Raw genomic sequence first — 16581 nt, forward strand, 5'->3', positions numbered from 1 at the left:
TAGGTGCAGTATTTTCCCCCACATTAGGTGCAGTATTTTCCCCCACATTAGGTGCAGTATTTTCCCCCACATTAGGTGCAGTATAGTTCCCCCACATTAGGTGCAGTATAGTTCTCTGAATTAGGTGCAGTATAGTTCTCCACATTAGGTGCAGTATGTTCCCCCACATTAGGTGCAGTATAGCTCCCCACATTAGGTGCAGTATTTTCCCCCACATTAGATGCAGTATTTCCCCCCACATTAGGTGCAGTATAGCTCCCCACATTAGGTGCAGTATAGTTCTCCGCATTAGGTGCAGTATAGTTCTCCACATTAGGTGCAGTATAGTTCTCCACATTAGGTGCAGTATGTTCCCCCACATTAGGTGCAGTATAGATCCCCCAAATTGGGTGCAGTATAGCCCCCCACATTAGGTGCAGTATTTTCCCCCACATTAGGTGCAGTATTTTCCCCCACATTAGGTGCAGTATAGATCCCCCAAATTAGGTGCAGTATAGCTCCCCACATTAGGTGCAGCATGTTCCCCCACATTAGGTGCAGTATAGATCTCCCACATTAGGTGCAGTATAGATCCCCCAAATTAGGTGCAGTATTTTCCCCCACATTAGGTGCAGCATTTTCCCTCACATTAGGTGCAGCATTTTCCCCCACATTAGGTGCAGTATTTTTCCCCACATTAGGTGCAATATAGTTCCCCCACATTAGGTGCAGTATTTTCCCCCACATTAGGTGCAGTTTTTTCCCCCACATTAGGTGCAGTATAGTTCCCCATATTAGGTGCAGTATTTCCCCCTACATTAAGTGCAGTATTTTCCCCCACATTAGGTGCAGTATGTTCCCCCACAGACATTGTATGTCTGGAGGCCTGTGTTCTTCCCCACTTCAGTGCTCCGACCACCGCTCCTCCGGTCCGGACATAGCAGTAAGTCCCGGAACCGAAGGAGCGGGGTGGTCGGAGCACCGAAGCCGACGTGCCGCTGGTAACACTTACCTAGCTGGCCAGCGCACGTCCTCATCGCTGCCCCGCTCCTCCGTGCTCCGTTGCTATGGGCACACGCGCGGCGTCAGTGATGTCCCTGCGTGCGTCACTTTCCCAGCGGCCCCTGCGTTTTTAAAGTAAACGCAGGGTCTCCGAGAGCGCATCCCTTTGTCCCGAAAACATCTTTCGGGACACAGGGATGTCCCAGGCAGCGGCGGGCCGGATAAATGTCCTCGGCGGGCTGCATGTGGCCCGCGGGCCGTAGTTTGAGGACCCCTGTGTTACAGGATTTTTTTAAATGATTTTAACTGGGGTGCTGCGTATAAGATCACGGGGGTCCCCAGCGGCAGGACCCCCGCGATCAGGCCTCTTATCTCCTATCCTTTGGATAGGGGATAAGATGTCTAAGCGCCGGAGTACCCCTTTAATGTTGCAAAGAATGTTGGGAGAAAAATGGACGGAGGGGAATTAAAGGAAGGAGCAAGTAAACCTAAGAGACTAAGAAGAGATGAATATGCAGGGAACTGAGGGTTACTGAATAGGGGAATCAGAGAAATGGGTCTAAATTAAAGGGTGTTTCACTCAATGAGTAAGTTGCACAGAGAAAGTAAGACTCTCAAAATAAGGAGTAGGAGTAGGAAAGTACCCAACTGACTAGCCAAGGAGGTAGCCATGGAATGTCCTTAGGGTGAATGGAGGACAAACTAGTCTCCAGGAGTGATGACAGAAGTCCAGAACTGGAGTGCAGACTTTAGCCATGTAGTAAAAGCGGAAGTAAGACAGCCGACATCTCTTTTTTTTTCTGTGTCTGATTAGAGCCCACCACGCATTCTTGGTCCATTAGGGGACCAAAAAAATATATATAAATAGAAATCAGAGAATTGAGCCTTGAAAGAAAAGAGGCCTGAATTCTAATGGGTAAGGTGTGCAAACTTTCCATTTTAATGGCAGCTCTTTTCCTCTTCTGCTTTGCCCACAATAGGAATTTAATATTAATCTGCTTTGTGAGACTGATGACACTAGATAACAAGTTTGTCAAAAATATTATTCCTGTGTATGCCAGTAGAGGCTGGATTGTGAGGTAGATAAATTGAATTACTGTAGTGATTTAACTAGGCCAATTGTGCACTTATAGAGTATATATAGTGTATGATAAAAAAAGATTAATAACATTATCCCATTACCGAACCATCCGTCACTTGTCCAGCTTCCTGAGCATGCTGCAATGCTGGACAACAGCCATCCTATATATATATATATATATATATATATATATATATATATATATATTTGTGGTCAGGACAACTATCAGAACCGAGCCGTGAGCCTACCTAACCCTATGCTAAGCAGCTTGAGTTGTGCCAAAACTGCTGCGACAGATATACCTATAAGAGGGCATACCTTGGAGTGAGATATTGAAGAATAAGGGCTAGGTGGGAGGGAAGAAACACTGAGACCGTCAGCTAGCCAGGTGCGGATGGACCCTATTTGTATGGTAAGTGCCGTCCCTCCCACAAACATAGCTAACAATTAGCCTAACAATTGTGGTCAGGACAACTATCAGAACCGAGCCGTGAGCCTACCTAACCCAATGCTAAGCAGCTTGAGTTGTGCCAGGAATATTTTATTGCATGAATGGAATAAAGTCACATAACCAGAACCTTAAATGCTAACATCATTTCACAATGTGGATCTGGAATGTATCTGGAGTAACCTGCCGAGTTTTTTTATAATATGAGCTGGTGTATTATTCTTATTCTGAGGCCGCTCCTATTCTAAAAGAATGGCCAGATATGAACATTGGGTTGACTCCCATATTACTCAGTAACACACGCATGTATTTCATAAACACTGCAGTTGTTAACTGCACACCTGATGTAGGGAACAATGGAGAATCAGGTGGCTCCCCGCTAATAACCCGTAACCACTCTAAGATGACCATAACAGGACACCAAGCGTTACCAGTAGGGAAATACTTGATCTCAACAACATTGCCAGGTGCCAGAGTTTTCGCAGAGTGTAAGGTCAGGTCATAGAAGGAGTCACACCACACTATCTTTGACTTCCTTAAGAAAGCCGAAGAAGCATGTGTCTTAGAGAATTCACCCAGCCTGAGGAAGCTGTAATATGCTAGATACATGGCAGTTTTAATGAGTAAACTTAAAGTATGACCAAAGGGCATGCCAGTCAGGGCCTGTGCCAAAGACCTGAATAGCTGCTCAGACATCGGTTGACGTGTGGAGTCTGGTGTACTGTTAACTTTACTGATCTCTTTAAGGATTGCTCGGATAGCATGGGTGGAAAAAAGCGACGGGCTGTCTGGACACTCTAAGGACTGAAAGTGCTGGATGCCCGAGAGGTAGAGTTTGATCATGTTGTGAGATAGTTTAAGGTTTGAATGGCAGAAAGCAACAAAAGCCAGTAAGTACTTGATATTACTAAGCTGCTGCTGAGGGTATGTATGCTGGAACTTGCCAAACAACCTCCATGATGTGTTGAATGATTTGAGCATATTATATAAAAGCGATTGTGAAATGAGCGTTTTAGCACTATTAACATGTAGATTTAATCCATCATCAATGACCTGAGGTGAGGAGTAGGAGTGGGTACGGCATCGGCCTCTGGACACACCTGAAAAAAAAAGGTCAAAATTAAGCCGAGACAAGGCATCTGCCGCAATATTCCTCTCCCCGCTAATATGCTGTCGGGGTTAAAAACTAATTTATGAATTATGGTCAACAAAAATATGAAAAATATTATGACCATTATGAATTGCCAAAAATATACAAACAATGCAATTCACCATATCTGGGCCCGACTATTTTTCCAGATATGAGTTCTATGAAGTAGTGGTAAAAGTAACTTTTGCAATATAATAAAATAACAAAGCAGTTATTTTTTAAATGATATGTACATTTATTGGTTATAATTGATCAACATTAACTTCTTGGGGACGCAGGGCGTATGCATACACCCTGCATCCCGATCCTTAAGGACTCAGGGCATACCTGTACGCTCTGGTCAGGTATAACGGGTTTAAACTGTTCTCACCGGCAGAGAATGGGTTAAACCCGGTGGGTCCCAGTTGCTACAGGCAGCCAGTACTCACGGCTAATGCCGGGCACGGCCGATCGGGCCAATGCCTGGCATTAACCCTTTAGATGCGTCTAAAACAAAAGTAAAAGAATCCCTGCAAGTCAGCGGAGCTGATCGGGACTACCACTACAAAATCACAATGTCCCGATCAGCTTATGGATGACGGGAGGGTCCTCACCTGCCTTTCCGTTGTCCGTTCGGTGATCTACTGCTCCATGCCTGTACAGCAGGCTAGAGCAGCAGATCGCCGGTTACACTGATCAATTCTTTGCAATGGCATAGCACTGATCAGTTTATGAAATCAGAAGATTGCATCTTTTAGCCCCCTATGGGGGCTAAGAAAAAAAAAAGAGCAAAAAAAAATTTAAATAAAAGTTCATTAACCCCTTCCCTATTAAAAGTTTAAATCAGCCACCTTTTCCCATTTTTTAAATAAAATGTTATAAAGAATAAAAATAATCATATGTGGTACTGCCGCATGCGTAAATGTCCGAACTATTAAAATATTAGGTTAGCTAAACCACACGGTTGATGGCGTACAAGTAAAAAAATACCAAAGTCCAAAATTGTGCATTTTTGGTCACTTCATATACTATAAAAATATTAATAAAAAGCAATTAAAAAGTCCCATCAAAACAAAAATGGTACCGATAAAAACTACAGATGACGGCGCAAAAAAATTAGCCCTCATACCACCGAGTACACGAAAAAATAAAAAGTTGCCAATTTTAAAGGGGTATTCCGGGCAAAAACATTTTATCCCCTATAGGGGATAAGATGTCTGATCGCCGGGGGCCCGCCGCTTGGACCCCCGCGATCTCCCTGCAGCACCCACATTCTATGCGGGAGCTGCATCTCCAGTTTTAGAAACCTCTGGGTTTCTGGGACTGGGGACGTGACGTCGCGCCACGCCCCTCCATTCATGTCTATGGGAGGGGGCGTGACGGCCATCGGAGGTTTCCGAAACTGGAGATGCAGCTCCTGCACAGAATGTGGGTGCTGCAGGGAGATCGCGGGGGGGGGGGGATCCCAGCAGCAGGCCCCCCGCGATCAGACATTTTATCCCCTAGCCTTTGGATAGGGGATAAAATGTTTTTGCCCGGAATACCCCTTTAAACTAACAAATTATGGTGCATGTAGTTTATAATTTTTTAAAGTATTAAAATAAAATAAAATAAAAACTGTATAAATTGGGTATCCTTGTAACAAAATGGACCTACAGAATAAAGATAAGGTGTCATTTTTACCAAATATTGCACTGCGTAGAAACGGGAGCCCCCAAAAGTTACAAAATGGCGTTTTTTACATTAATTTCATCCCAAAAATATTTTTTTATTGTTTCGCCGCAGGTTATATTATAAAAGTGATTGCAAAGTACAATTGGTGATGCAAAAAACAAGCCCTTATATGGGTCTATAGGTGCAAAATTCAAAGCGTTATGATTTATGGAAGAGAAGGAGGAAAAAGCGAAAATGCAATAACGATGCATTAACCCCTTAATTACGCAGTTAGTATGCATACGCCCCCGTTTCCGAGTCCTTAACCCCTTAAAGGGAACCAATCATCAGATTTTTCCCTATATAATGCTTGGCAAAGCGTTATATAGGGTAAAATCTTTATTTTCGCCATTCCCGGGGGATGCTCCTGCCCCCCAGGGATGGTGAAGATATGAAGTTATAGTCACCGCCGCCGCCGTAAGTAGTCACCTGGGCGGGGAGCTCTTCTCACCTACTACCGTTCTTCGGCCGGCAGCGACGCCCCCTCCGCTTGATTGATGGGCCGCGTCATCGTTCCGCTCACTGAACAGACGGAGCAGAGTGATGACGCGGCCCGTCAATCAAGCGGAGGGGGCGTCGCTCCCGGCCGAAGAACGGGAGTAGGTGAGAAGAGCTCCCCGCCCAGGTGACTACTTGTGGCGGCGGCGGTGGTGACTAGTTTATAACTTCATATCTTCACCATCCCTGGGGGCAGGAGCGTCCCCCGGGAATGGTGAAAATAAAGATTTTACCCTATATAACGCTTTACCAAGCGTTATATAGGGTAAAATCTGATGATTGGTTCCCTTTAAGGAGCTTTTTCAGTTTTTTCATTTTCAATTTTTCCTCCTTAACTTTAAAAAATCATAACTCTTAAAAATGTTCACCTAAAATTCTATTTGATAGCTTATTTTTTGCATCACTAATTCTACTCTGTAATGACATTAGTCATTTTACCCAAAAATCTACGGTGAAACGGGGAAAAAAAAACCAATGTCCGACAAAATTGATGAAAAAACACTATTTTGTACGTTTTGGGGGCTTCCGTTTTTACGCAGTAAATTTTTCGGCAAAAATTATACCTTATCTTCATTCTGTAGATCCATACAAATAAAATGATACCCTTCTTGTATAGGTTTGATTTTGTATCACTTCAGAAACAAATCATGAATACATGCAGGAAAATTTATACGTTTAAAATGGTAATCTTCTGACCCCTATAACGTTTTTATTTTTCTGTGTTCAGGGCACTATGAGGGCTCATTTTTTGCGCCGTCATCTGAAGTTTTTAGCGGTACCATTTTTGTTTTGATCAGACTTTTTAATCACTTTTTATTAACTTTTTTGTGGTATAAAAAGTGATCAAAAATGTGCTATTTTGGACTTTGGAATTTTTTTTGCGCGTACACCATTGAACGAGCGGTTTAAAAAGCGGTATATTTTTATAATTCGGACATTTCCGCACGTGGCGATACCACATATGTTTATTTTTATTATTATTTACACTGTTTTTTTTTATTCTTGGAAATGCCGGGTGATTCAAACTTTTATTAGGGGAAGGGATAATTGAAAGGGTTAATGATTTTTTTTACACTTTTCTTATGCAATATTACAGCTCCTATAGGGGGCTATAACATTGCATTAACTGATCTTTTACACTGATTGATCCATCTCCATAGGAATGGATCAATCAGTGTTTTCGGCGATTGAATGCTCAAGCCTGGATCTCAGGCTTGAAGCATTCATTCGGCGATCGGACAGCACAGGAGAAGGTAAGAGACCTCCTCCTGTACTACAGCTGATCGGGATGCCGCGATTATACCGTGGCAATCCCGAACAGCTCCCTGAGCTAACCGGCAACTTTCCCTTTAGTTTTTAGCCGCGTGGCTCAGCTTTGAGCGCGCGGCTAAAGGGTTAATACCGCGCGGCACTGATCGCTGTTAGAGGCGGCTTCACTATGACGCCGGGCCCACCGCGATATGATGCGGGGTCACCGTGTGACCCCGCGTTATATCGCAGGACCAGGACCCAGGACGTACCCATACGTCCTGGGTCCTTAAGAGGTTAAGGACTCAAGGCGTATGGATACGCCCTGCGTTCTTCCGGTCCCTGCCGCTCGCCGGGCAGGATCCGGACCGGGATGGCATATCGCCCAGGCATCCAGGCATATCGCTCAGGGGGGTCCTGAGGTCCCCCCAAATCGTGCGTCAATTCAGACGTGCGATTTGCGGTTATCCCGGGTCAATCGGGTCTCTGGTGACCCAGTGACCCGGAAAAAAAGGGTGAATGGGGGTGTCTGAGACAGCCCCATTCACCCTTACTCAGCAGGAGTGAGGTGGCACTGGTGCTGCCTTGCGATCACGTGATTGATCGGTCGGAACGACCGATCAATCACTGACCTGCCTGGGGACGGCGATCGGAGCGGAGATCGGCGCCGGTCTCCTACCCTGCCCTGGTCCGGCGGTGCTCAGGATCGGTGGCGGCGACAGGAGCAGCAGTAGCGGCGGCATCCCGGGGCAGGATACAGCAGGAGGTGAGGCCTCTTCACTTCCTGCTGTTGCTTAGCAACAACTCTCGGCATGCAAAGCCAAAGGGCATGTTGGGAGTTGTAGTTTTGCAACAGCTGGAGTTCCAACTACAACTCCCAGCATGCCCTTTGGTAGTCTGTGCATGCTGGGGGTTGTAGTTATGCAACAGCTGGAGGCACTTTTTTCTATGAAAAAGTGTGCAGCCAGTTGTTGCATAACTACAACTCCCAGTATGCACAGACTACCAAAGGGTATGCTGGGAGTTGTAGCAGTGTGCCTCCAGCTGTTGCAAAACTACAACTCTCAGCATGCCTTTCGGCTGTCAATGCATGCTGATTGTTGCAGTTATGCAACAGATGGAGACACATTGGTTGTGAAACAGAGTTTGTTACCTAACTCACTGTTTTGCAACCAGTGTGCCTACAGCTGTTGCAAAAATACAACTCCCAGCATGCACTGAGAGACTGTACATGCTGGGAGTTCTAGTTTTGCAACAGCTGGAGGCACACTGGTTGCGAAACACTGAGCTAAGTAACAAACTCTCAGTGTTTCGCAATCAATGTACCTCCAGCTGTTGCATAACTATAACTCCCAGCATGTATGGTCTGTCAGTGCATGCTTGGAGTTGTAGTTTTGAAACAGCTGGAGGTTTGCCCCCCCCCATGTGAATGTACAGGGTACAGTCACACGGGTGGGTTTACAGCGAGTTCTGCTGGAAGTTTGAGATGCAGCAAGTTTTCCGCCGCAGCTCAAACTCACTTTAAACCTCCGCCCATGTGAATGTATCCTAAAAACACTACACTACACAAAATAAAAAGTAAAACACTACATATACCCTTACACAGTTCCCCACACCCCAATAAAAAATAAAAAAAATCTTGTATAGCACTGTTTCCAAAACGGAGCCTCCAGCTGTTGAAAAACAACAACTCACAGTATTGCCAGACAGCCACTGACTGTCAAGGCATGCTGGGAGTTTTGCAACAGCTGGAGACACCCTGTTTGGGAAACACTGCTGTAGGGTATTTTCTCCTTTTACCCTTTATGAAAAGGTAAAGTTGGGGTCTACACCAGCATGTTAGTGTAAAAAAAAAATATTTTTACACTAACATGCTGGTGTTGCCCCATACTTTAAATTTTCACAAGCGGTAAAAGGAAAAAAACAAAAACAAATTTGTAACACAATTTCTCCTGAGTACAGAAATATGTGGGCATGAAATGCTCTGCGGACGCACAACAAGGCTAAGAAGTGAGAGCGCACCATGTAAATTTCAGGTCTAAATTGGTGATTTGCACAGGGGTGGCTGATTTTACAGCAGCTCTGACATAAACGCAAACAATAAATACCCACATGTGACCCTATTTTGGAAACTACACCCCTCACGGAATGTAACAAGGGGTATAGTGAGCCTTAACACCCCACAGGTGTTTGACAAATTTTCATTAAAGTTGGATGTGAAAATAAAAAAAAATGCTGGTGTTACCCTAAATTTTTCATTTTCACAAGGGAGAATAGGAAAAAAGCCCCCACAAAATTTGTAACCCCATTTCTTCTGAGTAAGAACACACCCCATATGTGGATGTAAAGTACTCTGCGGGTGCACTACAATACTCAGAAGAGGAGTGACATTGGGATTTTGGCAAGAGAAGGTGTCTGAAATTGAAAGCCATATGTGTTTACAAATCCCCCATAGTGCCAGAACAGTGGACCCCCCACATGTGACCCCATTTTGGAAACTACACCCCTCACAGAATTTAATAAGGGGTGCAGTGAGCATTTAAACCCACAAGTGTCTGACAGATTTTTGGAACAGTGGTCCGTGAAAATGAAAAATTTTATTTTTCATTTGCACAGCCCACTTTTCCAAAGATCTGTGAAACGCCAGTGGGGTGTAAATGTTCACTACACCCCTTATTAAATTCTGTGAGGGGTGTAGTTTCCAAAATGGGGTCACATGTGGGGGGGTCCACTGTTCTGGCACCACGGGGGGCTTTGTAAATGCACATGGCCTCCCACTTCTATTCCAACCAAATTCTCTCACCAAACGCTCAAAGGTGCTCCTCCTCTTCTGAGCATTGTAGTTCGCCAGCAGAGCATTTTACATCCATATATGGGGTATTTCCATACTCAGAAGAAATAAGGTTACAAATTTTGGGAGGCTTTTTCTCCAATTACCCCTTGTGAAAATGAAAAATTTGGGGTAACAACAGCATTTTAGTGAAAAATAATCTAACTTTTCATTTTCACATCCAACTTTAGCAGAAATTTGTCAAGCACCTGTGGGGGTGTTAAGGCTCACTGTATGCCTTGTTACGTTCCTTTAGGGGTGTAGTTTCCAAAACAGTATGCCATGTATTTTTTTTTTATTTTTTTTTGCTGTTCTGGCACCATAGGGGCATCCTAAATGCGACATGCCCCCCAAAAACCATTTCAGCAAAATTTGCTTTCCAAAAGCCAAATGTTACTTCTCTTCTGAGCATTGTAGTGCGCCAGCAGAGCACTTGATGTCCACATATGGGGTATTTCCATACTCAGAAGAGATGGGGTTACAAATTTGGGGGGGGGGGCATTTTCTCATATAACCCCTTGTAAAAATGTAAAATTTGGGGGAAAACCAGCTTTTTTGTGAAAAAAATAAATAAATTAATTTACACATCCGACTTTAACGAAATGTCGTCAAACACCTGTGGGGTGTTAAGGCTCAGTGGACCCCTTGTTATGTTCCTTGGGGGTGTAGTTTACAAAATAGTATGCCATGTGGGGGGTTTTCTGCTGTTCTGGCACCATAGGGGCTTCCTAAATGTGACATGCCCCCCAAAAACCATTTCATAAAAACTCACTCTCCAAAATCCCATTGTTGCTCCTTCCCTTCTGTGCCTTGTAGTGCACCCACAGAGCACTTGACATCCACATGTGAGGTATTTCCTTATTCGAGAAATTGGGTTACAAATTTTGGGGGGCTTTTTCTCATTTTACCCCTTGTAAAAATTTCAAAAACTGGGTCTACAAGAACATGCAAGTGTGTTTTGAATTTTCTAATTTACCTTGCTGCTATTCCTGTGAAACACCTAAAGGGTTAACACACTTTCTGAATGTCACTTTGAATACTTTGGGGGGTGCAGTTTTCATAAAGGGGTCATTTATGGGGTATATCTCATAAGAAGACCCCTCAAATCCACTTCAAAACAGAACTGGTCCCTGAAAAATTCTGATTTTGAAAATGTTATGGAAAATTGGAAAATTGCTGCTGAAGTTTGAAGCCCTCTGATGTCTTCCTAAAGTAAAAACATGTCAACTTCATGATGCAAATATAAAGTAGACATATTGTATATGTGAATCAATATATAATTTATTTGCAATATCCATTTTCCTTACAAAAGTTTCAAAGTTAGAAAAATGCAAAATTTTCAAAATTTGCATCAAATTTTGGGATTTTTCACTAAGAAAGAATGCAAGTAACGATGAAAATTTACCACTATCATAAAGTAGAATATGTCACGAAAAAACAATCTCGGAATCAGAATAATAGGTAAAAGCATCTCAGAGTTATTAATGCATGAAGTGACAGGGGTCAGATGTGCAAAAAAGGGCTGAGTCCATAAGGTGAAAAAGGGCTCAGTCCTTAAGGGGTTAAGGTGAAAATAGGCTGAGTCCCAAAGGGGTTAAAGAGTAATAAAAACAGACCATAATATGAAGGAAATTATATAAAGAATATCAATAATATAATGTCAGATATAAATCAATGATGTATTAGTATGCTATTTAATAATATTAAGCTTAGTCACAGAAGTAGGTTAGTTTAGACATTATTTATATTACTTTGCATAGAGATCATCAAATTACATGATATCGCATGGGCATTTTATTTATATATAAAATGGGAGTAAACCCCGCCCAGTTGTAATCACAACTATCTCTGGTAGTAATATACAGTATTAAATATATAATTTGTAGTACACTACTAATTAGGAAGACTTAAATTAAGTTTCCTCGTGGGAATTATTATATCATGTGGTGGAGCAGAGGAATATCACATTAGACTAATATGCAATATGATCATTGCATTGATCTCCATAAGACGCGCCCCGTTCATCTGCAGTAGAAGGGTGTGTGGCTTATAAACTACTATTACCATCTCAATATGGAGAGTTTATGAATAAGCCAGGTCTGCTCATTTACATGCCGGTGCCGCTGCCCCGTTGCCTCCCCCATCCCCGGTTGTATAATTACCTGTTGCCAGGGTCGGGTTTGCGCTGCTTCTGGCCTCTGGTGTGGCGTCCCCTGCGTCATTGCTATGCACTGCGCGGTGCAATGACGAGTGACATCACTCCAAGGCTCAGGAGGGAAGGAGCGACAATGGGATTTTGGAGAGTGAGTTTTTTAAATGGTTTTTGGGGCATGTCACATTTAGGAAGCCCCTATGGTGCCAGAACAGCAATAAAAAATCAACATGGCATACTATTTTGGAAACTACACCCCTCAAGGAATGTAACAAGGGGTCCAGTGAGCCTTAACAGCCCCCAGGTGTTTGACGACTTTTTGTTAAAATCGGATGTGCAAATTAATTTTTTTTTCACTAAAATGCTGGTTTTCCCCCAAATGTAAACTTTTTACAAGGGGTAATAGGAGAAAATGCCCCCAAAAATTTGTAACCCCATCTCTTCTGAGTATGGAAATACCCCATGTGTGGACGTCAAGTGCACTGCGGGCGCACTACAATGCTCAGAAGAGGAGTCACATTTGCTAATTTTCCTGAAATGGGGGGGCATGTCGCATTTAGGAAGCCCCTATGGTGCCAGAACAGCAAAAAAAAAAAAAACACATGGCATACTATTTTGGAAACTACGGCCCTCAAGGCATGTACCAAGGGGTGCAGTGAGCCTTAACACCCCACAGGTGTTTGATAAATGTTCATTAAAGTGGGATGTGAAAAGGAAAAATTAGATTTTTTACACTAAAATGCTGGGGTTACCACAAATTTTTCATTTTCACAAGTGGTAAAAGGATAAAATGTCACTGTAAATTTGTAAATACATTTTTTATAAGGTAAGGACATATCTCATATCTGGACTTAAACAGCTCTTCGGATGCAGACCGGTCTCGGAAGAGCAGGAGCGCAGTCAGGGAAATTGAGCTTCTACATAACTGCCTATGGAGCAAGAACAGTTGGACCCCCCCCCCCCCCCCCCGAAGGAGCAAATTACTAAAATGGGGTACAGTGGGACATAAAATCATAAAACAGGTTATGTTCCCAGAATGATGACCCAGAGCATAGCCAAAACTAAAAAATATGCCCACCCCATACCCTATGCTCTGAATCATCATTCTGGGAATGTGATGTGTGTCGCCATCCCTAACCTGTTGCCTCAAATGCGCACACGTGGAGAGAGAGAGCTCCGCAATTGAGGCAACATAAAAAAAAGTCCCCGATGATAGTGACTCAGTGACCCATGACCTATTTTTGGGGAAAAATATCCCCAGAGGTCTTATCAGGTTTTTTTTTTATAAAAGAGTTTTTTGGGCAATTTAGTGGTTTTACGGGGTTAAAATTTGGAATGTACTCTGGACTTGGTACATTGGGGTCAAATTATGTAAAATTAAAATGAAGAGGGAAAATGTAGTACTGCATGGAAGTGTGATACTCCCTGAAGCAGTTTTTAATGCAGAGGCCTGGCTGATCGGGGCAAGTGTCACATTGATAGGTGGTGTCCTTCCGTATCCCCCTCTTGTTACACACTCTGCATTTTTTCTGGGATCGTCCAGTGTGGGGCACCTCACCTGGAAAGTGTTGGCCTGGGACGATCCTGGCACCTATAACTTCAGTTTCTTGGGAACTCCGGCCTGCTCTTTCCCGGTCGCCAAAGATAACGGCCTTTAGGACTTCTTGGAACTGAAGCTATATCCCTGTGTTGCCAGCGTGCTAGGACAGTACAAAAGAGTTGTACATGGCAACCTGTATCAAGTAGACCGCACCTTTTTTGTACCATACCTGTGTTTTGCTCATGGCATTATATGGCTTGAGGACTTGATCAGAGAGATCAACTTCCCCCATATACCAATTGTAGTCCAGAATGCAATCGGGCTTGAGGACCGATGTTGTGGTACCTCACACAGGGACAGGTGAGCTGCTGTTACCATGAATTGTGGTCAGCATAAGGACATCCCTCTTATCCTTATACCTGACCAGCAACAGGTTTTCATGGGTAAGGGTACGGGACTCACCCTTGGGCATAGGTGTCTGGATTAAATTTAGAGGAAGGCCTCTCTGGTTCTTCCGCACGGTCCCACAAGTGGGCATGGATCTGGAGGCAAGGGATGTGAACAGAGGGATGCTGGTATAAAAGTTGTCCACGTAAAGGTGGTAACCCTTATCCAGCAATGGGTGCACAAGGTCCCAAACGATTTTCCCGCTAATACCCAGAGTGGGGGGACATTCTGGGGGTTGAATACGGGAATCCCGTCCCTCATATACTCTAAACTTGTAAGTGTACCGGGAGGGACTCTCACAAAGCTTGTAGTTTCACGCCATACCGCGCCCGCTTCGATTATTTTTTACAAATGTTTTCACTATTTTTTAGTTCCCATAGGGGACTATAACATGCATTCTGTAGATTGCATACACTGATCAATGCTATGCTGTAGCATAGAATTGATCAGTGTTATCAGCTCTCCTTTACTACTGCTTGCCATGGCTGGCTGCAGTATAGGAGCAACGATCGGATGGCACGGAGCATGGTAAGGGACCTTCAGCCATCCTCTCAGCTGATTGGGACACCGCAGTTTTACCGATGTGATCCCGATCAGCATCCCTGAGCTAACCGGCAGTTAATCTCAGGACGTTTAGACGGCACGATCAATTTAAAGTTGATCGTGGCTTCTAAAAGTCCTAGGATTAACTTCCGGCTATTGGTGATGTCCAGCATTAGCCATGGCTCCCAGCTATGAGCGCGCTGCATAGTTCAGGTAGTGTGCACAGGGCACCTCCATGACACCTGCCGATGGGGGTCCCGCTGGGTATCGGATTAGGTATCGGGGACATTTGAATGAGTACAAATACTCGTGCAAATGTCCAGTATCGGTACCGATATCGGTATTGGGACCGATATTCTCCATTTTATGCCGATACTCTCCATTTAAAAGTGAATGCTGTTACTTTATAGGACTCCAAAGTGCAAGTGTCGTCAATTTAGAGCCCTACAAATTAACAATAAATGTTTTAAAATAGACTGAAGTAAGTGACTATTAGACTACGTGAGGTCCACTGAAATGAATGTGCAGGGCTCAGAAATATGGCAATTTATGTTGACATACCATTCCACTAGTAACCCAATGTAAACAGCAAATGTAAGGCACTTAGTAATGTGAAGTTTGCCTCACTCGAATCTTTGTTCACAATGGCCTTTAACAAAAAGCTACTGATTTTGCATTGAAAACAACTTAGAGAATGACGTACAATACACAATAAGCAGAGAGAAAAGCTTTCCACCCCCTTTAGATTTTTGTTAGACTATGCCACAAGAGGGTATTGCTGTAGAAAATGCATTAAATGAAGATCAGCAAACTGCTATTTATGCCTTGATTCTCTGAGCAACGTCAATTGCCAAAACACAACTTCCTGCCAAGCAGATCTGTCTGCTTAAAAATCAATGAATTCAATTATAGAATTGTCTTATTTCATGGTAGATGTGAAAAGGGTAAGACGACATCAATGTAAGAGATCAGGGATTGAATCCTGTTGTCATCAAATGAAACAAAAATAGCAATGACCAAACACTTCTCCTTAGTTTAGGAAGTTTAGTTCTTTAAAATGCATCTGTAATTATAAAAGATTTTTAAACAACCTGCATGTTTTTTGTTTTAAAGGGGTACTCCATTGGCCAGCATTCGGAACATTTAGCTGCAGGGGTCGGCCACGTCCCTGTGTTGTCATGCCACACCCCCTCAATGCAAGTCTATGGGAGGGGGCATGGCAGGTGTCACGCCCCCTCCCATAGACTTGCATTGAGGGGGCGTGATATGACGTCATGAGGTGGCGTGGTTGACCCCCCGCAGCGTGCACACAGCGTACGGAACTAAATGTTTTTAGTGCTCTCACTGTTGTTATTGAGAGTCCCCTTTCATTCTCTTCTTTTCAGGGAATGGGACCACAATGAGTTGGTTGCCAGTAGTACACACAGAGGGACTTTCTTTCCCTTGCTTCTCTGGTCAATCACAGCACAGCACATACTTCTTTCTGCTATGCCATAATTTAATGCCAGTGAAAGTGCACATGTAAAAGAAAGACAACAAAAAACATTAAAACAGTCTTAGTTACAAAACACAGGGAAAGGAGGGAACAAGCTGCACTTGTTCTAGTGATCATTCAGGGTCTGTCTCTATTACATCTCAATTTTTTGGGCGTTTGTTCGCAATCATAGGGTCTCAGGACTGAGATCCAATGCGATCTAATCTTGCAACCAAACTCAGGAAGTGCTGTCTGGCCATTGACAGTGAATAGCACTTGCTCTCTGTGTATGAAACTGGGAGAACGAGTGCTATTCATGGCCAGACAGCACTTCCTGAGTTTGGTCTCCTGCCAGTCCAGCAGGAGATCAAAGTCTGTGTATTTGAGCAGACGGAATGTGGTCTGGACCAGAAGGGCGACCCCTAGTGGACAGATTTATAAGACTGTAAAAGTTACATAAAAAGAAATGTTTTATTTTTTTTATGGGGAGTAAATTA

General features: G+C 43.6%; 1 protein-coding gene across 3 annotated transcripts in view; it reads right to left on the minus strand.

Annotated features, from left to right (window-relative positions):
- Positions 1-16581, minus strand: part of LOC130361465 (uncharacterized) — a 71147-nt gene that overhangs the window by 47741 nt on the left and 6825 nt on the right. Inside the window, exon 2 of one of the 3 annotated variants that reach the window (XR_008891011.1) lies at positions 3564-3610. The exons of 1 other annotated variant lie outside the window; for it this stretch is intronic. Coding sequence is in view for 1 of the 2 variants with exons in the window: in XM_056564500.1 (XP_056420475.1) it covers positions 2733-3610 (878 nt within the window). In the remaining variant the exon portion in view is untranslated. Of the gene's footprint in view, positions 1-2322; positions 3611-16581 lie in introns of those variants that run through there. One more of the 3 variants, XM_056564500.1, reaches the window with a different exon arrangement.

The sequence above is a fragment of the Hyla sarda genome, chromosome 3 (assembly GCF_029499605.1).
Source record: "Hyla sarda isolate aHylSar1 chromosome 3, aHylSar1.hap1, whole genome shotgun sequence".
Classification (NCBI taxonomy): domain Eukaryota; kingdom Metazoa; phylum Chordata; class Amphibia; order Anura; family Hylidae; genus Hyla; species Hyla sarda.